We start from the raw sequence: 26,648 nt of genomic DNA, 5'->3' as shown, positions 1-26,648 counted from the left end.
TACATTTAAGGACCAGAATTTACTGTCGCGTTGCGCCTGTTTGCGGGCGCGAAAGCTTGGTAAACTCGGGTGTGAGGCAAAGTAGTGCAATCCACATGCAACTAAATTGACTTAATGGGCACTTCCCTCTTTACCATCGCGTTCGCCCATCCAGAGTTGACACGAAACAGACATGCTCCATAGACGTCTACCTAAATCAGTGGAGGAGAAGGGGCTTCCGCTGCCACTCTGCCTGGGATCGATGGGAAGGGGAGAGGGGGAGGGGCCGATGATTTGGGTGGCTGGGAGGGGGGTGTGGAATAAGGGGGTCAGCAACGTTGTAGGGTGGGACAATGTCTGTGGGAGCCAGAGGGAGGTATTATCTGGCCCAGGAGGGATGTGGCAAGGGAGTAGTATTCTATCATTTTCTGTCTGCGCATGCGTAGTTGGAGGTGCAGGGTTTCAGGCACGTTTAGCCACGTCCACAGGCTTGTGCAACACTATTCAGACTTGCTGATATTTTTGCAGGAAGAGTGCGAATGGGTCTAAAAGTCGGATCTGAAACACTCCCAGTTTCAAGTTCACCCAGCACTTAGAATCAAAATGATAAAATAGGGCCCTTAAAGTCCAGCCCTTAACGCTACTGTTCTTTTATACTGAAGTACTGAGGTACATGTAGTACAATTAAGCAAGCTTCAGGAGTCAATCTTTATTCTTTAATCTCATTTACCTGCATGAATTGGAAAGAGGCTTCAAAGTCCTCCACGGGATACATCTTAATTCGAAAGAACTTCATGCCCATTATGAGGCTAATGCTGCTTTGAACTACATATGGGTTCTGTTCTTTCTGACGTAGTTCCTTAAGTTCTGCCATAAATTTCTTTTTCACAGCCGGAAATCTGTAAGGTGAAATATATGATTCTTTTCATTATTTGCTCCTGTTGTTAATCTTTAAACATATATATGTCATAATATCTGGTAAATCTTCCAGTAGCTCAGTTAGTTCTAATTTTAATCTCATTTATTGAGACCAAGTAAACAGAGTCTATTTACTGCCAAAATCAAAATACTGCAGATGTTAGAAATCTGACATAAACCCAAAAAAATGCTGGAACTACTCAGCAGGTCAGGCAGCATCTATGGAGTTTATGTTTCAAACTGAGATGACCTTGTATGGAAGCTGTTTTCAGCAGCTTTCTGGTGCCAGCAAGCAGCCTCTCAGCCATTCAATTTTCACTGACCAGCTGACACTTCTTGCCTGAAACACTGAATGGCAGAATTCCAAAGAGACTTGGTGGTTAAAGTCTCCAGGTTCACATTATCATGCTGGGTTGTCATCTGCTCCTCCAAGATTTCATCGGGGAACTAAAATGTAAATACATGGTAGAAGGCTGGTAACAGCTCTGTGGAGATTCCTGGTCAATGTCTTTCATTTTGTGAAGATACTGCAGTTACTACGATATAAAATTCTTGACAGCATAGTGGGTGGAATATTTCTATTTTTTGACATAGTGGCACATTGGGTCTGGATGCCTTTGGCCCCAACTGCTGCTTCCTGCACTGTATCATTTCGTTCGCAGTCGAAAAAGAATGAAGAGGTAGGTCCCACAACGTAATGCTGGCCTAAAAATATCAAGGAACATTTTTTTAAAGGGCTGCCCAATAAAAAAATTTAAAAGTAGAATCCACCCTTGCAAAAATCTTTTGGGCCCCTTGCAATAATTTCTGCTTCTACTGCAATTCATGCCTGCTGCGAATGGGAATACAAAATCCCAGTCAGTGTAAACAATCTTTACCCATTATTGCATATCCAAAACCTATCAAGTATTGTGAAAGGTCACTTGATACTCACTTTGATTGTGCCAGAACACCTATTACTTCTGCATATAAATCATCTATAATATGCATATTTCCAGTGTTGGGACCAAGGTAACTAAACAAAAAAAAGTATAGTGTTAGCAATACAATATACAAAAAGTTAGTGAACACATTTATTAATGAGAATATGTGTTTTACCCCTCTTTATATTTAAAGTGCTTGAATGCCAAGTTAATAACTTCATGGACCAAGTTGTCTGGTACAGGATGAAGTGAAATCTGCAAAGAAATACAATAAAATTTTTAATATACTTGAATAGAGGATATTGTGGATGGCTTTCAACAGCTGGCCAACCATTTCTGGCTTGAATAAATAGGGGGTAGGAATTTCCTCACACTTTGCAGCAAGGCCCGCAGCAGCGGGAGGTAGTGCACGTTTGCTGGCGGAGGGATCTTATGGTCCCACTGTTGCCAACTCCACCAGAAAAGCCACAGCTGGGATATGTTAGTGGCAGGATGGTAAGATCCCGCCTGTGTGAATGGAAGCAAGATTTCGGTGAGTAACTTGTAGAGGAAAATTGAGCGGTCACCTTGGATTTCTTGATTTAATTTTCAGGCCTTTAAATGGATGCACAGCACTCCCCCTCATAATAATTGGGAAGTTGTTTAAATATACAGATCAAGATTCTACGCAGGTTGTGGGATCCCAATTGCAAAGTTCTTTATAAATGGGTGGAGTATGCATACTGGATACAGTTGTATAAAATGTTGAACAACCTAATCATCGGTCCTTCAGTTTTGCTCAGGAAAGGGTGATGTCTGAATTTTCTTGTTAACATTTTTATAGTGCCAAGAAGAAAATTCATGTTCCTCCATCGTTCCCCACAGTATTCACAGGACACAATTACTGGATCACCACTAGGTATAATTCAAATACTGTAACAGTGAAGTTGTTTTTATGGTGGGGCAATCCATTGCTGCTGTATTTTACATTTGAAATGCTTATATCTGTAACAAATTGTTGACACTGAAGGATTTCCTGTAAAGATAAATAAATAAGATTGAAACTGCCAATAGTACAGGATATGAATATTCCTGAAAAGAAAGTCATGTTACCAAAGCATTTTGTCTGCACTGATCAGACACATGCAAGGATGTCAAATTTTAAATGATCACAATTTATACAACAGGAGAAATGGGTACTGATAGTTTAAGTTGATTCTGATTGGCCGAAGTATTATGATGAAGTAGTAGTTGCTGAAGTTTAATATTCTGGTTATATCTCACATAAATCATCGCTGTCTTTAAAAAAAATCTACATAAGCAATATAAGATAACCAGTCAATGTGGCTCATTTAATTTGTTTGCTAGAAGTGACATACATTCATACTCAGACCCATTCTCTGCACAGGAATATGTTCATGTCTTGTGCCTTTTTTGAATTACCTGGGAACTTGGGAAGCCCATTTCCTGCTCCATGACAATACCTCAACTAATCATTTTGCTCTATGGTATAAATTGTTGTGATCATTTGAAACTTGGCATTCTTGTATTTCTCCTTACGAGTACAGGACATGTCTTTCTTCTCAACAAGATTCAAGATTTAAATTTGTTACTTACCTGTTTTAAAACTTCAATTAATACCAGAGAGAAAATAAAGTCAATTGCCAGATCCCTTCTCTCAAGAAGATAATCCCTTTGTTGTTCATCACTGAAAGAACAAAAATTGGAACTTTAAATGGAATGAGTTGAAGTCCAGTAACATACAAATGATAATTAATTTTTAAATGCAAATTAATATATAAAAACATACAGGAAGTCTGCACTTCCTGTCAGTTACAGTTCAAATACCATAGTTTTTTGTCACTGTTTATCAAAATATAAAGAAACAAAAGAAAGACATCTACACAAATGGGGAAATTTCCATTAGAGCAGATCATATTGGAGTCAATTTGAGTTCAGTGGTAGCACTATGGTTTCCAAGACAGAGGGTCACCCCTCTGTGTGCAATACTGAGGAAGTGTTTCCTTGTGGGAGGGACTGAAATGGTGGTGTTCTGATGTGTCTGCTGCCATTAGAGTTTCGGATGATAGCAGTTGTGAGTTTGCAAGATGTTGTCTGAGGAGTTCCTGCAGTGCATCTTGTAGACGATACATACTGTTGCCACTATGTTTCGGTGGTGGCAGGATCAAATATTGTGGATGGTATGGAAACCAATCATGCTATTTTGTCCTGGAGGGTGTCAAACATCTTGAGTGATATTGGAGCTACACTCATCCAAACAAATGGAAAGTATTCCATCACAAACCTGACTTGTGACTTGTAGATAGAGAATGGGATCTGGGGAGACAGGAGGTAAATTACATGGTGTAGGATTCCTAGACTCTGGCCTACTCTTGTAGCCACAGTACTTGTATAGCTGGTCCAATTAAGTTTCTAACCAATGGTAATCCCTAGGATATTGATAGAGGGGTAAATAGAGATTGTAATGCTACAAATATCAAGAGATAATAGTTATATTGTCCCTTGTTAGAGATGGCCATTGCCTGGCATTTTGTGGTGCAAATGATATTTTCCAACCCAAGCCTGGATATTGTTTAGCTCTTGCTGCATTTGGACAGGGATTATAGAATCATAGAATCAAAGAAGAGTACAGTGCAGAAGGAGTCCATTCAGCCCATTGAGTCTGCATCAACTCTCCAAAAGAGCACTTCGTGCTTTGTGCAGGCCACCTCCACCCTGTCCCCATGACCCCATGCATTTACCCCGTTAAGTCCCCTAATTTACACATCTTTGGACATTAAGGGGCAATTTAACCTGCCAATCCATCTAACCTGCACATTTTTGGAATGTGGGAGGAAATAGGAGCACCAGGAGGAAACCCATGCAGACACAGCGAGAACATTCAAAATGCACACAGAGAGTCACCCAAGGCTGGAATCGAAACTGGGTTCCTGGCTCTAACCATTGTGCTGCCATGCTGTACTGTTTGATTCAGTACTTGGGGAATTATGAATAGCGCTGAATATTGTGCAACCATCTGCAAACATCCCCGCCTCTGACCTTATGATGGAATGAAAGCCATTGATGAGGCAACTAAAGATGGTTGGGCCTACAACACTACCCTGAGGAACTTCCACAGTAATGTTCTGGAACTGGGGGTGGCACGGTGGCACAATGGTTAGCATTGCTGTTCACAGTGCCAGGGACTTGTGTTCAATTCCGGCCTTGGGGAACTATCTGTGTGGAGTTTGCAACTTCTCCCCATTTCTGCATGGGTTCCTTCCAGGTGCTCCGGTTTCCTTCCACAGCCCAAAGATGTGCAGTCAGGTGGTTTGGCCATGCTAAATTGTCCCTTAATATCAGGGGGATTAGGAGGGTAAATAAGTGGGTTATGGGGATAGGGTATGATTGTTGTAGGTGCAAATATGATGGGCCGAATGCCCTCCCTCTGCACTGTGGGATTCTATGATTCTATGAACTGACATGACTGAACTCCAACGACAGCGACCACTCTCCTTTATGCTTGTTATGACTCTAATCAGAGGAGAATTTTCCTCCTGATTCTCATTGGCTTCAGTTTTGATCGGTCTCCTTGATATCACACTTGGTCAAATATTATCTGGATGTCACGCTCACCTCATCTCTGGAGTGACAATGCCATTACCACCACCTTCCCTGATGCTGGATAATCCGATTTTCAAGTCGAGGTGACTTCCATGATATGATGAGCATATAGAGATGAATTACTCTTGTAGGTGCTGGTAATGGAACTCAGAAGTTCAAGGACAAACAGTATACATGGGGGCAAGGCAATTTAAAGCCTGGACAAAGCTCTGATTCTGTTGCTTGGTTCAGAGAAGATAATAGTGTGAGCTTTTCAGCTCCACAAGGCAATATTATAAATTCCATCAGCTTGGGGGAGGGACTTGAGGAGGTGTGGGGTTGGAAACATGTGGGGTGGGATGCTCCCAAAAAAATTCTAAGACCCAAATTGTGTGAAAACTGGAGTAACTCCTGCTGGTTTTTTTAGTGGGATTTTCGGAATGAATCTCCAACATTCTGAGCACTGCAGAGTGCCCTGGTGGGATTCCCTTTGAAAATCGGAGGGCAGGGCCTATTTCCTCCGGAGAAGCCAGCAGCATAGCTTCAGAAAGGGCAATTGTGCACACACTGATCTGTCAGCGCCAAAATTGGAGCATGCACAGTGGCTCTGCATTGCCGGCCCCGCAATCCCATGTCACTGGCCATGCAACCCTCCGCTCCTCCCTCCACCTTCTCTGATCGCTGGCCTTCTGGTTGTGTCCAGGCAAGCCCCAATGTCTCCCCCCTAGTGTGTCTCCCGATCCCCCGGCAGACCCGACTCCCTCCCACCCAGAGAGTGAGTCCCAATCGCCATCCTCCCTCCCTCTGTCACCGATTCCTGTGCAGAGTGGCAGCATGAACATTCATCCCCTACTGATTGGCTCTCCATGGGCCCTGCCTACAACAGACCATGCCACCCTCTGGCCGCACCCTTTGGCACTACCTGAGGCCTGGTGGGCAGTGCCAAGGTGGTCCTTGGGCATTGCTAGTTTGCCCCTTGGGCAGTGCCAGGGGACAAGGCTGGCACTTCCAGGCTGGTACTTCCTGGGGGCACCCCTTAACCCACGGGGAAGCTTTCATGGCCTCTGTTCCCTCCAGCAGGGTCGGTCACCTGTTCTCCATTAGGGAACCACTCCTGGAGGAGGGGGATATACTAGCAGGCTCGGAGACTTCAGTCCCGGGTCTGCTAATAGGATGTTAATCCGTATTTAAATATTGATATCAGGTCCATGCTAATTTCTGGCCAGAGCAGTGCTGCAGGCTGGGACGATCACCCCCATGATGTGACTCCCAGTTCTCCGCTTTCCTTGCCTTTCTTGAAGGGGGTTAGTATTTCAAACATTAATAATATTTAAAAAAGAGGTTTCAGTGTCTATTGTCCTTGCAAACAGCTTCAGCTGAATTTTCCGGCCGTACTTGTCCCAAGACCAAAAATGCCGTCTGAGATACATGGGCCTTTGCACGGTCCTGTCCCGCCCACTACAACTCCCGTTCATTGTGAATGTGAAAGCACATGAGATGGAGCCATTATGGTCTCATGTGCAGATCTCTACGCCCACTGAAAGTGTCTTCTTTAAGTGAGATGACTGCACAATGGTGTGCTGTCCCTTTCAAGAATGAGTGTTTCATGATCCTTGAGGGTTATGGTTCCAAGGCCAAATGCTTACCTTGCTTGTGATGTTGCTGCTTGTAAAGGTTTTACAATCACTGGCATGAAGCTAAGGAACAGAAGAAATGTGTTCCGGTCCCCTTTCCCAGATCTTACTACTGCTGGAATCAGTGCGCCTTGGATATGTCTTCCATGTCATGCTATTGCCATGGCATCCTCACAAGGAAGCTGGCCATTACTATCCTGTTCAGGTTCCTGCTCTGCCAAGTCCTCCTCATTCGAGGAAAGCTCTGCCTCCTCCATGTGTCCCTGTGGTAAGTGATCTCCCCTTTAAATGTGCTAGGATGTGTGAAGTGCAACAAACCACAACGTTGTGAGACACCTTCTCTGGAGAGCACTGCATAGCCCCACCTAAATTGTCCAAAGAATGGAAATGTGCCTTCAGGATGACAAACGTTTGCTCAATGATGCACCTTGATTGTGCCATGTTATATCATTTGTCTGATGAGCTATCTCTTCAGTGGATACTCCTTGTCACCCAGCAGTCAACCCTGTAAGTGCCACAGCCCACTGACTATCTGTGACACCTGAGAGTGGCTCTGGGTGTAATTTCATGAGAATTCCCAGGGTCCCTGACACACCTGTTATCACGAGCACTGAGAGTTGAAGTGGAACAGGGAAAGGCTGAGGGGAAAATTTCAACTTGTTTTACTGCCAGCTGAAATCTGACTTTTGGTCTCATTACGAATTTTCCACTCCTGTCTGTCACAACTCCAGCAGCTGGCAAGACAAGGAAGTCCCATCTTTTGAGACCATAAAGAAGCACAAGCATACTTTAGAAGCCAAATATGCTATACTGGGCATTAGACTGCAATATTCTTATCATAAAAAAAAGAGTATATCTGTGACTTTCTAAGAATAGCCCTAAAGGAATTTTTTTCACATATATAAAAAATGCACATGCGTATATACAACAACTTGTGTCCCTGGGTAGTTTTCCCAAAACCTTAGACCAAAAGCTAAATGAGTGCATTTCATTTTAAGACTGTGACAATGACCTTTCTTTCCCATTGGGTACTTTGAGTCAATAAACAATCTGATGGTATATGTGATAAGTCCCAGAACATGTGACAAGGGAATAGAACCCACATGGTAAGCTGTACGAACAGAAGTAATCACCAAAAGAAAATTCAAAATAATTACCCTTTTGACTTTGTACTTGTCCTGGGCCGATATTCATGGGACTCATCTTCTGTACCATTTTGTCTTTTATACCAATCAAAAAGTGTGCGCAGTACAGAGGGTAGACAGTATTCTGCAAGTGAACTCATTGAGTTGATCAACTGGGGGAGAAAAGCACAGAAGATGAAAGATTACATGCAGTGACACACCTATTAATTAACAAAAGAAAAATTACATTTGGATCCAGATTTGAACCGGTTGACTCAGGGGCTGCATCATCATTTTTTAATTCTATCCTGGGTTGTGGGTGTTGCTGGTTGGGCCTGTATTTATTGCCCATTCCCAACTGCACTTGAGGGGGCATTTAAGAGTCAACCACATTCCTGTGGAACTGTGGTCACATGTAGGCCAGATCCAGTAAAGATTTCCTTCCCTAAATGTCATCAGTGAGCCAGATGGATTTTTACAACAATCAACAATGATTTCATGGTCATCATTAGACTTTTTAATTCAACTGAAATGTCATCATCTGGCTTGGTGGGATTTAAACCAGAGCATGACCCTGGATCTCTGGAATACTAGTCCAGTCACAATGTCACTGAGCCACTGCCTCCCCCTAAGTCAAAAAATTAATCCTCTCAATCACAAAGGGGTGTATTTTATAAAGCCTCACCAGGCATGTTTTAAGCAAGTGGTGGGCATAGAGGTCATGCCATATAGGATGGATGGCTAGCCTGCTGCATCATGTCCATCTCTGATTCATCCTCTATAATACTGTGCATGGGTAAAGCATCCACTAACCTGCCTGCTAATTAATTAAAAGGCAATATAGGGCCCCATTCAGCTTCCACTGCCATAATATGCTGGGCGACCAAAGGCAGACAAGAGTGGGGAGCCTGTTTCTTTCAACATCTGAGGTGAAAATATTGGAAGTGAGGAGCAGGTTCCTTCTTTGGAGGTGCCTAAGTGCATCAGTAGCAATATTCTCAAGATGGTAACTTCCACTTTGTGCCTCCTCTGCTGGCCTCCTAAAATACAATGACTACAATGTTCAGCAATGCACAAAATCTAAGAGTCCATGACCTTGTGCCTCCCCTCCATCATTTAATCCTGGAATGAAGGACACAACTTGTGGCCCGAAGAACATCTGGAGTCATGGTGGTTCAGAGTCAAGTGTGTTTTTAAAATTTACCTAGTTAGTTCTGATCAAATAAGCAGTTGCTTAAGCACTGGTGTTGGCTGCCTCTGGGCAAATCAATCTTGGAGTGGGGCTCTCAAACAAGGGCCAGGCCTCTTAATTGCATATGTGAAAGGTCTGACTCCTGTTTCAAGAATGGGCACATGGCAGCAATCTTTTGGCCTCTACTAATATGGTAGCCAGTATTTGCCGTATTGAAGGCTTAGGAGGGTTGCTTACCACATGAAAATCAGGTGTTGCCTGGCCAAATCTCTAACATATTAGCTATTCATTCATCTCATTTACTGTTTGCACAATTACATCAATTGCAAATTGATCACTATGTTATCTCCAGAACAAACACATGTCAAAATAATTAATTTGCTGTGACGCAGTCTGGAACTTCTTAAGGATGGGAAATGTGTTTTGATAAATACAAGTTTTTTCTTTCCTTGCATGCCACAATCACAATGCTCTTTCAATCAATATCAATATGCATTAGAAGAGTGTCACAAAATTTTTAGTTTCAAAGTAGGAAATAAAAGTTTGATTTTTAATTGCTGAAGCTACATGGGAGTTGGGTTTGTAATTGCTGCTAGGGGTGGGTGTGGGTGCAATTTGAAAATTCTTTTCTTGGAGGGTGACATTGGGATCCTCAAGTCTTTCGGGAGGAAGGGAAAAGGAAACCTGTTTGTTGCCAATTAAAGCTCCTTTAAGAGTTTTTTATGTGGCCAATCCCGAATAAAATAATATTTTCAATCATTTTTCCCAATGAACCCAAACAAGCTGGTGTACAGCTGTCAGGTCATCGTGGGGCAAAAGGAATTTGTTTCGGGTTTGTTTTTTGTGAAATGTAAAGGGTCAATCGATGCTGGGTTGGGCTCTGAATTTCAACTTGAGTAACTTCCATGGTCATTTTGTGTCATCTTTATCTTCCTAACTCTTCTAGAATCATAGAACCCTACAGTGCAGAAAGAGGTCCTTTGGCCCATCGAGTCTGCACTGAACACAATCCCACCCAGGCCCTACCCCCATATCCCTACATATTATACCCACTAATCCCTCTAACCTACGCATCCCTGGACACTAAGGGGCAATTTCTTAGCATAGCCAATCAACCTAACCCGCACATCTTTGGACTGTGGGAGGAAACCGGAGTACCCGGAGGAAACCCACGCAGACACGAGGAGAACGTGCAAACTCCACACAGACAGTGACCTGAGCCGGGAATCAAACCCAGGACCCTGGAGCTGTGAAGCAGCAGTGCTAACCATTGTGCTACTGTGCTGCTTCTGAGCTATATCTCCTCTCCTAACATGTTTGCTGCCCTCTCACTTCTTGGAAGCATTTGGCACTCAGCATTGAGCTCACCACCTGGCCAATCAGCCCATTTAAATTGAAAAATAGCCTTGAGAGAGCAATGCAGTTCAGGTACTGAATTGGGACCTGGAACACAGCTGGGTGTTCCCAAGCCACTTTGAAAATCGAGCCCACGGGAACAAGAAGGCCTCAAAAATACTCATCATCTACTTGAGTGGTCCTAAATTTGAAATAAATTGCCATAATATGGGCTGGCATTTCCACTTATTATCAAATTTATATCAAAGCATGGCTATTATCAAATGATTAGATGCCATGATGAACCTGCTTCTATTTTCTGGTGGGTCCTCATTAGATAGGAAGGACTGATTTGCAGCTATTTGCCACTCAATGGGTTTAGAACTATTAGAAAACAGGGTAATTCAGAACAGTAATTTTTAAAATGGCACATTTATTTCTGCACAGCAGAATTCGGTGGCTAGCATGTTTGAAAGTGCAGTAACGGTTTCAGCAGCGGGAATTGTAAGGCTGTTGAGTTTTGGGGCTCTAAAAAGGGTGGTCCATGCTCCATAGAGGGAGATGGAAAGAAGCTTCCATTGCTACCTGTACAACTCCATGAACAAGTGCAATGACAGTGGATGTTCAATGGTCTCATGGGGTAGTGAAGGCAATGATAGTTATATACATTTTCACAAATGCTGTTCTGTAAAGTGAAAATGGTTCCTACACAAAGGAGTATTTGTTGACACTCAATTGCATTCTAAATGGTTGAAACTTTAAACCAAACACATTAAAGCATGTGTTTTTTGTAAAATATCCAGAGCACTGTTTTGAAGAGTAGGAGAATTATCCTTTGTTACTTGGGCAATATTGATCCCTCATTCAACATCACAAAACAGATTATGTGGTCAGTATTGCATTGCTGTTTGAGACCTTGCAGAGTGCAAGCTGGCAATCAAAACAATTCCTTCATGGAATATGACCATTGCTGCCCAGGCCATCATTTATTGCCCCCGAGAAGATGGTGGTGAGCTATTTTCTTGAACTGCATGAAGTGAAGGTATATCCACAATGCCACTATGGAGGGAGTTCCAAGAGTTTGGCCCAACGACAATTTAATATATTTCCAAGTCAGTTTGGTGAGTGGTTTGGAAGGAACGTCCAGGTGTAGAGTCTAGAAATCTATCTATTTCCTTCTCAGATATATTTAGTGACATGGCCTCCACAACCTTCTGCAGTAAAGAATTCCACAGTGTGGCCAGATAGCAAACGGCAGTAACAACAATAGTTAAGAGTGACAATCAAGCATTCTGGGAATTTTGGTCAAGATCTGTTAAAACTTGATATAGGTCAAAGAAGGCTGAAGCAAGTTGTGACCTGTCCTGGGAGATGTGACCTGACATCTACTATGTTAACCAAATAAGGATGATTGTTTGGACGAATATCTAACATTTATTGTGGCCTTATTCCATGTGTGGTGAGGCTATGTGACTTACATGAAACTCGATATAAACAATTAGGAGTTGTTTCCAAGTAACTCCATTGGTTATAATTAAACATTGTAATCAGTTTTTGGTGGTATAATTGGCTAAATGCCACAGAACTTTCTGGAAGAATGTGAAAAGTTTAGGACAAAATTAGGTCCTTAGAGTCTTTTCCCTCAGCTGAAACTTGAGAATCACATTTACCATGTGTGTCTTGTAGATCATCTTCAGAAAAGAACCACAAGGGAAATCAGCTGTTGCATTTCAATGGGAAGTTATGAAGTGACAAGGAACATTTACAACTTACAATTGTTTCATAAGTAAACAATGGAAGGTATATTAAATTTTATTGACCCAAAAGTAGAAACAAAATAGGAAAACATTAAAGATTTTTATATTTTGGAAAAGTTGATTTCAAACAGGTGTTTGAGGACAATGGAATCTGAGGAAAAAGGGAAAAAGGATAATTAAGGAAAGATGTTCAGCTGAGATGAGGTGGCTTTATGGGCGGGAAATGTCCTGAGACCAGATCTGTGCCAAGAAAGGTGCAAATTTGATGTCACTATCAAGTCAAACCAGAAAAGACTTTATTTTCAGAAAGCAGTCTGTTTCTGAATCTTTCTTTTGGATTTCCACATCAGAGTAGAAGTGTTTGAGGAGTTGTGTAGTATGCCTTTATTGAAACAACAACAATTATTTGCTTTGGGTGGCACGGTGGTACAATGGTTAGTACTGCTGCCTCACAATGCCAGAGACTGGGGTTCAATTCTGGCCTTGGGTCACTGTCTGTGTGTAGTTTGCACTTTCTCTCTGTGGCTGCATGGGTTTCCTCCGGGTGCTTTCACAGTTCAAAGATGTATGGGTTAAGTTGATTGGCCATGCTAAATTGACCCTCGTGTTAGGGAGGTTAGCAAGGTAAATATGTGGGGTTATGGGGAAAGGGCCTAAATGGGATTGTGTGGTCGGCAGACTCAATGGGCCGAATGGCCTCCTTCTGCACTGTAGGGATTCTAAGATAATATTATCAGATTTTTACAGTTAAAAATCTATAGGGGAATTGTTGCAATGAAGTAATTTACTTTTGTGTTCTGACCAAATGCATTTTTGAGCATAGTTCTGTAAGGGTATTTTAAATGTATAACTTTAATCTTTTGTGCTTAAGTTTGATTTCTTCTTAGTAATTTTTTTTTTAATCTTAAAGATGTTACTGGAATGCCATGCTTTCAGGGTCAGTAGCTTTGCCTCATTTTCAGAATGCAAAAAGAAAGGTTCACAATCGTTAAGACAGATTTCCTCGGGGTTCTGACTAGCTCAGAAAATAACATTAGCTAATGATGCTGACATGGGAAGTATGGACATTGGTCTTGAGAATGTGGGGCAAAAATGTGTAGATATGAATTAACTTTGTTGGATGAATTGAACTTACTGAAAGCACAATTCTATCAGCTCTACCTTCCATTCACTGGCTGAATTGTTACATATTTTGTCTTGTCTTGTTAATCTTTTCATCAACATTCTCTTGACCTTCATCGAAGTGTTACGTAGACACTCTGCAATTAATCTTGAAAGTCTCCTTAAGACATTCTGAGGATTCCATCAAATTTGCCTAAGTACCGAAAATAAGACTCAAGAATGCCTACTGTAGTAGCATGGGCCTTATTACATCTATTGTTGTCCTCTGTCTGCAGAAGCCTTACTCTTAAACCATGACAGCAGGAGATAGGCCTGCTCACAAATCAACCATTCTGATACATGGCTCCAAGGACTGTCACAAGATGGGAGTATCTTTGCAGCTTCCTGAGTATCTGGAATTAATTTTCTGGATATTATGATATGGGCATGGAACACTAACTGTTATCAAAGTCCCTTAAGGGTCATCACTGGATGAAAACTGTATGATGCAACCTCAGTCTTACTTTGGCCTGTGAGCAGAATAAGGCACAAGTAGCCCTGCTGCTGATGTCTTTGAACTTTCTATCCTTGTGTAGATGTTCTCATTTGCCAAGTTTAAATAAATGAACCCGTGATGTGTTTGCATAATCCCTTATGAATGATTGGTGCCTTAATAGTATCATAAAAATGCAATTAAAAATATACGCTGGAATTCGACCACCTCACTTGCCACGCAATCAGAGCAGGCGAGGGGCAGACAATAGAAATGTCTGTTGCTCTCGGGCGGGAATTTCTAGTCTCAAGCGAGGCCGTAAAATCCCGCCCTATTCATAAAACTGAGGTGCTTGCCATATGGTGCTTTCAGTGGCATGAGTGTTTCTTCCGTGACTCCGTAAACAAGTAAGAATTCTGTAGTCTACAGAACTGGATATTTCACTCTATTTATTGAAATATGCCAAATCTGAATGGGTTGACTTCCAAATACCATGGGTATCCGTGTAAAACAAATAACAGACTCTTTCAATATACAAATCAGGGGCCCAATACTTGTTTTATGACCACAATATCAAATGTGGCTAAAACCAGGCTTAACATGCACCAGACATGCTCTACCCAGTTTTATAGGTCTATCAACAATTGCCACAAAAGAATAGTTAAGATTTTGCTTTTACATTTTCCCCTGTATGGCAGGCTGATGTTCACTTGCACTAGCCTCTTTTCACGTTTGCCTCTCACCCTCTCAAGAGATCACGGGTGGGACTTTACAGCTTTGGAATTCCCACCCAAGGTCACTGGACATTTCCATTGTCTGCCACTCATCCGCTCCAATTCTGTTGTGGGTGGGGCAGTAGAATTCCAGCGTACCTGTGAGTAGTTTTGAGGTTTCAACCAACTGATATTGGGAAGGCACTAACTGGCGAGTTGCACTAAAGCATGCAGCTTGTCAGTGTTATGAAAATACAACTCTGTTATTGGGCATAGGCTCCAAATGACCACTGATTCAATAGAATCCTTACAGTACAGAAGGAGGCCATTTGATTAATTGGGTGGAATTTTCCCATCCTGTCTACCACAGGAATTGCAGTGGGTGGGACAGAAAATTTGGCGGAATTTGCCAAAGTCTGTTGGCCCCGGGTGGGAATATTCGACCTTGGGACAAGCATGACCAGAAATTCCCGCCAGCAGTCAATAGGCAATTCTGTTGTCTGCCCCTCGCCTGCTACTATTCCGTGGTGGGTGGGGCAGTAGAATTCCAGAGATTGAATCTGCAAAGGCTCTCCAAAAGAATATCTTCCCCCCGTCCCCCACCTTACCCCCATAACCCAATGTATTTACCATGGCTTATCCACCTAACCTACACATCTTTGGACACTAAGGGGCAATTTAGCATGTTCAATCCACATAACTTACACATTGCTGACTGTGGGAGGAAACTGGAGCAACCTGGAAAAACCCACACAGACGCAGGGAAAATGTGCAAACTCCACACAGTCACCATAGTGCCACTGTGCCACTGATTTAGCACTGGAAGTTGATTGAAATCAATTTTTCCTCATCATTTTCATAGCTCCTTTCTCCAAATTAAAATAACATACAACACTTTAAATAGACAATAACTTCCTTCAGCTAAATTGACTAAACGCTCCTTTTTCTAGTACTTTGTGTGTCACAATTAAGATACTTTTCCATGAAAGAGACTAGCATAACTTCATCTATCATTACTTTAAAAAATAATTTATTTAAGTCAAGGAGGAAGGAAGGGTTGACCTTGTAAAGGTTTCATACTTATAACAGGAAGGGAGGAGAGTCTGGACAGTCTGAATTACAGACTTCATTCACACTCAGTGGCAAGATGAATCCTAGCTCTGTGTTATAGTTGGAACAGATTAAATATATGTGCAAATATGGTCTTATTGCAATGAATACTCATTTTCTTTCATTATAAATGAACTTCATACAGTTGGTAGATATCACTTCAATGTACTCATATGCCTGGTTGTCTTGACCTTGGGCTTCAACCACTAAAATTCACTTGTCTGTTTAAATGAAACCCTGTGCTATTTTTACTGGCACACATTTATATAAATAAACTGAATGAAGGTTTTCTTGTTAACCACACATAGATTTTACATTTTTAGATCAATGTCCTTACTATACTGCAAGATTTGTATGAATGACACTGCCACATGGATAATGTTGCCATATGGATATTAATGCAGCAGACATCTTAATTCACATATTCTTTTACTTTGTCATTACTCAAAGTTATCTGCCCCCTTTTTAAAGTCAATGAATAAACAAATTAATTTATTATTAACAATCAATTTTTAAAAATGTGAAGTTTAAACTATGGTAAAGCTCTAAGCAAATGTATTATTTATTTTATTCCAAAACATCTAATGTGGATATATTTTAAAGGCAATATTTTGCCAGATTTTTTTTCCCACCCCATGAGCTTTAAAATTTGACCATTTAAGATTGAATAGTATTTGATATGCATAGGAATCAAGATGATTACTGTTTACGTCACCAGGTTTACAGAGCTATACCAGTTAGTCCAATATATTTTGTGAACCAAACCTTAGAGCCAGAAATTGAGATAAAATCAATGAATATTTAGAAGCACGTGAGTTAATGAAGGCAGCCAGCACTAAAATTGTGTTTCACAAATTTAGTTGAGCTTTTTTGAAGAAATGATTGATTGGACAAGGGAATCAAAGGATAGAATGGCCTAATTTAACGTGAAAAGAGTGGCCTGCCTACTAGCTAGAAATTCAGGGCTGAGCCTGCCTGTGCCAATCCTGGACGCCACAACACTATTCTGCGTGTTTCAGGCAAGTAGTTCTCTTAAGTTGTGGCTTCCACCCCATGAGGAAGAATATCCCGCTTGCAAGAGCTGCCAGTCAATCAGAAAGTTGGCAGTTCTTCAGTCCTAGCGGTACCACAAAGAGCCGTGGCCATAGCTGGCATTACAACAGTCTTCTGACTTATGACCCTGGAGCAGGCAGAGAAGACAAGTGAGTGGAGTTGGGATCCACCTGGGCCAATCAGGCAGACCCTGGTGAAGCAGTGTGGTGCTGCGATACAAGGGTATGGAGACAGGTGAGGTTCTCTGCTGTGGAGGTCTATGCCACTGGGTGGGTGGGGTGCCTTTAGCAGGGCACAGGCTGACTGAACAGGAGAGAACCAACTCCTGGTGACCTTGCCAAGTAGCATGCTCAGTTCCACCCCTGGTACTAGCATTGGCAGGAAGACAAAAAAAGCACCTCTACCATCCCATCTGATTTTACATGACTCCACACCCCTGCCTGCAAACAGTTGGGGGAGGGGAGGGGTGGTGAAAAATCATCAATCAGATCTTTAAAATGTTAAACAAAGCTATCTGGAAGGCATGAGATGGTTTGCATAATATTTCAAGATCTTACAATTTGCCATCATGTTACTGCTTCATAAACTTTAAACATTGATGGTAAGTGAATCATTTTGCAATTAAATTTGAAATGCTCTATGCTTGTTATAAAAGAGAAATTACTTGATGTATATTGAGATTATAATTCAAGGTTTAAGCTACCAGCTGCAAAATGGAATCCTCTGGTCCCACCAGCAGTACAAAGTTTGGCAAACAAGGAAACTTAATTTAGTGTGAGGTCAAAGATTAATTTGTCGACATTGGGATGATATGTAGCAATTCTGTTCTCAGGACTTTCAAGGCAGGTTAAAGGCAGGTAGAGCTTCCTGACAAACTACACCGAAAAGCTCTTTTGCATGTCTCGGCACTTTGTGCATGTTCATTACAAAGGCCACCTTGCTGGATTGAAGCTCTCCCTCCAAAACGTGAGAACAAAGGGAGTGGATGCCAGTCTATATCCTGTTCTCATGTTTTGTTTTCAGATAGCACTTACCTTTATTTTGATTATTACACTTATTCTGAACCAATGTTTTGTTCTTTTACTACCACCATTTCACTCTTTGTGTTATTCCATGACATTTTTGTAATCTAGCCTCCTCAGCCTTCTAAGTTATCCCTGACCATCCCTTTTTGTTCCACCTTACCATTCCCCCTATTTAAACAGCATAAAATGCATCACATTTCCACCTTTCTTCAGTTCCCAAGATGAGTCATTTTGGATTGAAATGTTAACCCTGTTTCTCTCTCCATGTATACTGCCAGACTCACTGACAATTTCTGGCACTTTCTGTCCAGAGTGTTTTGCTTTGAAGATTATGCTCAGCTGTGTTCTATGTGATGCACGTATGGCAGCAGGTTTGTCTCTGAAAGGAGTGGAGCTGCTGTTCATTCAGTGCTATTTGCTGCTGTCAGACACTGGGATAGATGACAACAACAGGCGTGACTGATGAATGCAGCCATCTCACAACTCCAAACCTCTATCCTGCCAGATGAAGGGCTCAAGTCGTTAGCCTTTCTATGATGCAAGGCAATTGTCTCTCTGTGGAGTCTCAAGGGTATTAGAGGCAAGCAAAATAATGTCAGAGGGAGGCATGTCACAAATGGCTCTCACTGACTTGGTCAAAGAGCAATGTCTTCAATGTATGAAGAGGAAGAACAACTATCATTGGTTCTCCAGGAGTCCTTCACCTGGAATGGGTGAGGTAGGGATGCTATGTCTAGAAGGAGGCTAGGCATAGGGCCTAGCACAGGCTGTGAGGTGAAAGCAAATCCGGGATATCGGCTAGCATTCTTTCTTCCTCTGGGTGCCCGATGGCACATCCATGGCTCATTGAGGAGCAGTAGCACCTGAAGGTTGGTTGAGGTGTCCCTTACTCCACTTTGCCTCGCCACTGCTACTGCTGCTGCACCAATGCCTAGAGCGACAGAGTGCAGATCTGAACTCATATTCAGCAGCTCGTGTGCATTCTGCTGGACCTGGGTCCCAAGGCAACTGCTACCTTTTCCCTGGAGGCAGCCAAGTGCTTGTATGCTGGAGGCATGACATAGAATTTCACAGACTTTTTACAGTATAGGAGTCCATTTTGCCCATCATGTCTGCACCGGCTCCCTGAATGTGCATTTTGCCAACTGCCATTTCTCTTGCCTTCTCCTTATAACCCTGCAAATTGTTTCTTTGCAAATAAACATCTAATTGCCTTTTGAATGTCTTGATTGAACCTGATTCCACCACACTGTCAGGCAGTGCATTCCATACTTCAACCACTTTTATATGAACAAGGTTTTTCACATACTGCTTTTGCTTCTTTTGCGAATTAATTTAAATTGGTGCCCTTTTATTCTCAATCCTTTCAAGAGTGGGAACAGTTTCTCCCCCATCTACTTTATCCACACCACCTCAGAAAGAACGTGGATGGGCTCCTCCAGCAATTAATCTAGTCTGAACACAGCCCCTGGCATCTTTTACTGATGCTCCCCTGCGTCTCTAACTGGTCTTTTACAGCTGCGTTTTGAGGTCTGTCATTTGTATGGTGTTTAGCACAGACTTGGTCTCCAGCAGTCCACCGAGTGTCAGGGACATCAGCTGACAATTCCTCTGCCAGCTGTGGATCTGAGTCAGTGACGTGCTCACCAGATTGTGACTCCAAGCTTCGTTTAAAACTTGAACCCACTGAAGTGTATGTATCTGTGCAGGTGGAGGGTTTAGGTAAACAATGCATCCTCTGAGGCTTCTGGAGCTGCATTGAGGCTAAGGCTATGGCTGGTCTGATACTGCACTGGAGAGTGCAGTGATTGACTAAGCAGGCTCCCTAATTAAATAAATCTCTGACACAGTGGGCACAACTGATAAGTGCAGACTCGAGACGTCCTCACTGGCTTCCAGAAGAATCCTATCTTGCCTTCAGCATAGGCACAATCCTGCTTGTCCCCAGCTTTTTCTGTAGCCAGCTCCTCAAAAGGACTCGAATATCCAGGATTCTACTTCTGGTTTGGGAGTGCTTGCACTTATTATGGATGTTCTTCTCTTGCAAAAACATAGAAGGATTCATTGTCAGCCCAATAGTTACATGAGCAGTTCAAGAGCACGCATGCCTATGGCAGTTACTAAGCCCTCCCCAGTAACTGATTAATAGGATGTCTTGAAATGATATGAGATTGAGAGCATAAAGTGGCTGACACAAAGTCAGTACAGTTGTCCTTTCTGCTGGTCAGTGCTGTGACATAAGCTCCTGTGTGACATCCCTGTGCACTTTCACACTTAGACTGCCTGAAGCCCTCATGAGTGTCAATTTGCAGTGAGAGAAAAAAGCACTGACGAAAGTATAACGGATCACTCATTCTTTTCCTGTACTGCTAGGTAACTCTGCACGGGACCCCACGGGTACCAGCCCTTTGATGCAACCTTGGCCTACACCACTATAATCAGACAGAGGGAACTGCACCTCTCACCTTTCCTGGATGGCCTGGAGGAGAGTCTCTAGGGAAGCTTCGCTAAACCATGGGACCGCATGCTGTTTGTGTTTCTGAGACATTCTGGATGAATAATCTGGAGTTCCTAGCCTGCAGTGAGTGAGTGGCTGTCTAGGAGCCCTATAAATATGATGTCCAGACCTTTGACCCCATGTGGGCAACTTCATACCCACAGTGACATTTGGCATGCTCTGCATGGATGCGTAAGTAATGCTGGTTAAGTGCATTGGCCACAATAAGTTCTCCCTCAATGTACTCAAACAAGTGCCAGAGTGAGGCAATTAAGGGATTTTCTCAGTAACTTCACTGCAATGTTAACGTAAGCCTTCTTGTGCCACTAATGAAATAAAGTTAAAACTAAACTTCTGAACAGTGCAAGGTGTTTAGGCTCAATTGTCTCACCCTCCAATGAATATCACAATGACTTCTGCTCCATCCACCAAACTTGGACTTTGCAACAAAAGATTCTGGTCCACTGTAATATTTTTGCTAAAAAAGTTGAATCCTAAACCAACTGAGGATTAAAATAAAAGCAAAATACTGCAAAGATGATGATGGTCAGAATAGCATTACATTTTTTCTTATCTCTTCCACGACTCCTTTTGCAAAGTATTCATCAGAATGGTTCCAGGAAGAGGAACATCAATAATGAAGTTAAGTTGGAGAAGTTGGAACTCTTTTCCTTGGAGGAGAGAAGACAGAGATGAGATTTGATAGAGGTATTCAAAATCATTAGGGGTCTGGACAGAGTAGATGGGGATAAATTGTTCCCACTTATAAAAGAATCAAGAACAAAAGGGCACTGTCTTGAATTAATTGGCAAAAGAAGCAGAAGTTACACGAGGAAAACTTTTCACGCAGTGAGTGGTTGGGTCTGAAATAGAACATAGAAAAACTACACTGCCTTACAATGAGACAATCAAAAGGGAATTAAACAGTTACCCGCAGTATTACAGGAAGAAGGTGGCACAATGGCATGAAGTAAACAGCTCACTTTGGGAGCTGGCGCAGACAAGATGGGCTGAATGGCCTCCCTCTATACTGTGATTCTGAGTAAGCAATTAAAAATAAAGAGTGATTACTCTTGTAGAGGAAGTTATATGGAGGGTGGTAAGTACAGGTTTGAAAAGTACAATCTGAAGGTTGGGAATGTATGCATATGAGTTTGACAGAAGGCGATAAAAGTGAAAAAAGTGAAAATGCATAATCTTGCAGGAGGCAGATAAAGTTAGTTTTCATGGTGTATTGAGTATGAATTTTAAAGCTTAGTTTAAAGTCAAGCATGTTTGCATATTATCAAGTTCAGCCTGAATGTGAAACTGTGAATACGCATACAACCAAACATTCCTGGGAACTGTTTTTAATGCTTTGCAAACCGAATAGCTTCAGTTTTTTGTCAGTATTGGCAACAGTGACTACAGAGGTAGAAAACGGGCTTGAGAAAGATCTTGATAGACTGGAAGGCAGGAAAGATTAAATGAAAAGGGATAACGTTGCAAATCAAAAAGAGGTGGGAATGGGACAAGCATATCAACACAAGATGGGTCCACTGGTCCATTGTTTTCGCTGCTTCCAGTGTGGTCTTCTCTAACTAGGGAGACTAAACACAGACTGGGTGATAGCTTGGCGAAACACTTTCGCTCAGTCAGCAAGCATGATCCCAACCTTTCTGCTGCTTGCCAATCTAACTCAGCACCTTGCTCTCATGCCCACATTTCCATCCTTGGCCTACTGCAATGCTCCAGTGAAGCACGCCACAAGCCAGAGGAGCAGCATCTCATCTTCCAGTTGGGCATGGTTTGGCTCTTGAATTCAACATTGAGTTTGGCAGCTTGAGAGTGTGACCATTTCCCCCATCTTAAACTCCTTTTTGAAGATATCCCATACATGTATGGCTTCAATGTTAACCCTCCACCCCTCTTCACACACCAGGCCATCTGTCTTTCATTCTTAAAGTTGCGACATTTTGTTGCAATCTCTCACAGCTACACTTTAATATCTAATACATTCTTCCTTTCTTTAGTTCTGATTAAGAGCCAAAAGTACTCGGAACCTTGACTCTACTTTCTCTTCTTCCAGATGCAGCCAGAGCTGCTGAGTTTTTCCAGCATCCTCTATTTTTGTTCCAGATTCCAGCATCTGCAATATTTTGCTTTTTATTTTATGGGTCTAGAGGTGATGAAAATGTGAAAACAGATTAATCACTATCAGCTGGTACCTAAAAATGAGGATAAATGCTATGATCTGAAATTGTTGAATTTATTGTTGAAAATGGAAGGCTGCAGAGTGCGTAATCGAAGGAAGAGATGCTGTCCCTCGATTTTACTAGGAGTTTAATTGAAGCAATGTAGGTAGCCGAGGACAGAGAGGTCAGGGTGAGAACAGGACAGAGAAATAATATGACAAGTAACTGGAAACTCACTTCCTGTCCAGCATTTGAATTGATTGGAAGTGTTTTGCAAAGTAGTTATGTAATCTGCATTGGTCACCCCAAAGTATTTGACCAGTGAAAGCTGTATACAAACACAAAAGAAGTACAAGTAAATAGCTGTTTCGCCCAAGATGGTTTAGGATCCCGAATGGTTGGAAAGAAAGAGGTAAAAAGGCAGTTGTTCCAGCTCCTGCTCTTGCATTGGTAGTGCCATGGGAAGAGGAGGAAGGATTGGGGATGATTGAGGACCAGGCTGTCATGGAGGAAAGGATCCCTTTAGAACACTGAAGCTGGGGGAAGGCGGGGAGCATTTGGAGGTGGCATCATCCAGGAGATGGTGGAAATGATGGAGGATGATCAGGTTGGTAGGGTGCATGGTAAGGAAAAGGAAAATCCTGCAGTTCTAGGAGGCAGAGAAAGGGGTAATTTTTATGTTCTTCCATGGGATGTGGGTGTCACTGGCAAGGTCAGCACTTGTTGCCCATCCCTAAATGTCCTTGACTAAGTGGCTTGGGAGGTCATTTCATAGGGCAATTGAAAGTCAATCACATTACTATGGGCCTGGGGTAACACGTAAGAATGATCTCTTCCCCTCAAGGACATGGGTTTTTACGACCATTGATTATAGTTTCATGGTCACCATTACTGAGACTAGCTTAATATTCCAGCTCTATTAAACAAATTCAAATTCCGCTGGCTGGAAACCAACACACGCTGGTCATTTTAAGTTATTGCACAACAAAAAAAAGTTAAACTCCAGTACAGAATCTTTAATTTCTTTTTGTTGGGCAACAATTTAAAATGACCAGCTTGTGCTTGGCCTGCAAGAAAACCTTTGGGTTTCTGCATGGTTTTGGGACCATTCAGCTTAGAGAGAACAATGCTTGAAGCCATCCATTCAGCTGTCTCTGCACTATCATCCTCCTTTCTTCTTGCCCACCAAGCTTAACCTTTTTACAGGGGTACTGTCCCTCCCTTTCGAGATCCTTGTCATCATCCCACCCCTCTGTCCTTGAAAACTACCAAGTCATCTTCAAGCTCTCTCCAAACTGCCTTAACATGCTGTCACCTCTGGAATACTATGCCAATCCAATAGGCAATATTTGAATCTCTTTTCTCAGGTTTTCATCTTCACCACAGTACTGAAATGGCCCCACCAGAAGTCATGAATTACATCCTTCGCTATTGTGATGGCAAAAAATTAGGAAAGCAGATAGCATGTTAGATTTTATTCATTCATCTTATTAAATTATGGAGCAGTCTCGAGAGGCCAAATAGCTTACTCTTCCTATATTAATATTTCAAGGGGTTTGGAGTACAAAGGTGAGGAAATCTTGTTGCAGTTGTATAGGTATGGTGAGACTACACTCGGAAGCTTATCTCAGATGGGGTGTAACAAAGATTTGCAAGATTGACTTCGAGGATGAGAGGGGTGACCTATGGGTGAAGATTGAGTAGAACAGGCCTATATTTTCAGGCATTTAAAAGAATGACAAGAATGGCAAGTGATACCCTTGAAATATATGTAATTCTTTGAGAGTTTGACAACATAGATGCTGAGCGCCTGTATTTCTTGGTGGAGAGTTTAGGATCGGGGGCATGGTTTCAAAATAAGAGAACAGCCATTTAGGAATATGATGAACAAAGAAGGTTCTGAATCTTTGGAATTCCCTACCTCAGAGGCCTATGAACATAAGAACATAAGAAATAGGAGCAGGAGTAGGCCATCCAGCCCTTCGAGCCTGCCCCGCCATTCAATAAGATCATGGCTGATCTGTCGTGGCTCAGTTCCACATTCCCGCCCTCTCCCCATAACCCTTAATCCCCTCGCTTATCAAAAACCCATCAACCCGCGTCTTAAAAATATTTAGCGAGGCAGCCTCCACCACTTCAACGGGCAGAGAATTCCAGAGATTCACCACCCTTCGGGTGAAGAAGTTCCTCCTCAACTCCGTTCTAAACCACCCCCCCTTTATCTTCAGGCTGTGCCCCCTCGTCCTACTGTCCTTTCTGAGCGGGAAGAGCCTCTCCACCTCTATCCTATCCATTCCATTCATCATCTTATACGTCTCAATGAGATCTCCCCTCATTCTTCTAAACTCTAACGAGTACAAGCCTAGTTTACTCAGCGTCTCCTCATAGCTCAACCCCATCAACTCCAGTATCAGCCTAGTAAACCTCCTCTGCACTCCCTCCAAGGCCAAAATATCCTTGCGTAAGTACAGCGACCAAAACTGCACACAGTACTCCAGCTGCGGCCTCACCAATGCCCTATACAGCTGCAGCAAGACCTCCCTACTTTTATATTCAATCCCCCTCGCTATGAAGGCCAGCATCCCATTCGCCTTCCTGACCACCTGCTGCACCTGCAAGCTGGGTTTTTGCGACTCATGCACAAGGACCCCGAGGTCCCTCTGCACCGTCGCCTGCTGCAGTTTTTCGCCACGTAAGTAATAGTCCTTCCTACCATTATTCCTACCAAAGTGGACCACCTCGCACTTGCCAACATTAAATTCCATGTGCCATTTCCTGGCCCATTTGCCCAGCCTATCTAGATCCTTCTGCAGACTCTCCACACCCTCAGCACAATTTGCCGTTCCACCAATCTTGGTGTCATCAGCAAATTTCGACACCCTGCACTCGGTTCCCTCCTCCAGATCATCTATATAAATGGTAAATAGCTGAGGCCCCAGCACCGACCCCTGGGGCACTCCACTAGTCACCAACCGCCAATCCGAATAGCACCCATTAACCCCCACTCTCTGCCTCCTATTTGACAACCAATCCTCTATCCACGCCAACACCCTACCCCCAACTCCATGCCCCCTTACCTTCTGCAATAACCTCTTGTGAGGTACCTTGTCAAACGCCTTCTGAAAATCAAGAAAGACCACATCCACCGGCTCTCCTCTATCCACTGCCCTAGACACATCCTCATAGAACTCCAATAAATTTGTCAGACACGACTTCCCCTTAACGAAACCATGCTGCGTCTGCTCTATCAAGCAATTCCCCTCAAGATGCCTCGCTATTTCCTCCTTGATGACGGATTCTAACATTTTACCTACAACAGACGTTAAACTAACCGGCCTATAATTCCCCCCCTTTTGCCTGGCACCCTTCTTAAACAACGGCGTAACATTAGCCGCTTTCCAATCTTCCGGCACTTCCCCGGAATCCAGCGACGTCTGGAAAATAACCACCAAGGCATCCACTATCACCTCCGCCATTTCTTTCAGAACCCTCGGATGCATTCCATCCGGTCCTGGTGACTTGTCCACAATCAGTCCCTCCAGTCTGTCGAGCACCGCCTCTCTAGTAACAATAATGTCATTGAGACCCTCCAGTCCTACCACCTTTCCATCGCTAACACCCAGCAAATTATTCACATCTTCCTCCGTGAAGACCGAAACAAAAAAGTTATTCAAGACCTCAGCCATTTTAGTTGACAGATGTTGAGGATTTTGGGATTAAAGGAATCAATGAATATGGAGATAAGTAGGAAAGTGGAGTTGACATAGATCAGTCATGACAGAGAAGGTTTGAGGGTTCCTATTTCTTAAGTTCTTATGGGTTTCTCATCTCATCCTTGAACTTGTGGATTGGCCCACGAATATATCCTTCAACCCCTCTTTGAACTTGCCATATGCTGCCTTTTACAATATAATCCAAAGACAGGCATTCAGGTTCCACATCAGCTCTACCTCTACCTCAGCACTGCCTCCCTGTTCTTATACTATTTTCCAATGTTCAGTTTTGGTTAATCAACAACCTCCTTCAGTTAAACATTGG

The 26,648-nt window shown here is 42.7% G+C and overlaps 1 protein-coding gene across 6 annotated transcripts in view; it reads right to left on the bottom strand.

Annotated features, from left to right (window-relative positions):
* The window catches only part of fryb (furry homolog b (Drosophila)), a 360,066-nt gene that overhangs the window by 221,390 nt on the left and 112,028 nt on the right, over positions 1–26,648 (bottom strand). For all 6 annotated transcript variants that reach the window (XR_013888056.1, XM_080197438.1, XM_080197440.1 and 3 more), the window contains exons 4-8: positions 8,194–8,333; positions 3,417–3,507; positions 1,996–2,075; positions 1,832–1,912; positions 710–878 (exon numbers count right to left, since the gene is read on the bottom strand). Coding sequence is in view for 5 of the 6 variants with exons in the window: in XM_080197438.1 (XP_080053564.1) it covers positions 710–878; positions 1,832–1,912; positions 1,996–2,075; positions 3,417–3,507; positions 8,194–8,333 (561 nt within the window). In the remaining variant the exon portion in view is untranslated. The remainder of the gene's footprint in view (positions 1–709; positions 879–1,831; positions 1,913–1,995; positions 2,076–3,416; positions 3,508–8,193; positions 8,334–26,648) is intronic.

Source organism: Carcharhinus amblyrhynchos, chromosome 10, assembly GCF_965287045.1.
Source record: "Carcharhinus amblyrhynchos chromosome 10, sCarAmb.v2.hapA, whole genome shotgun sequence".
In the NCBI taxonomy this organism is placed as follows: domain Eukaryota; kingdom Metazoa; phylum Chordata; class Chondrichthyes; order Carcharhiniformes; family Carcharhinidae; genus Carcharhinus; species Carcharhinus amblyrhynchos.
This window is presented reverse-complemented; position numbering and strand designations above follow the sequence as displayed.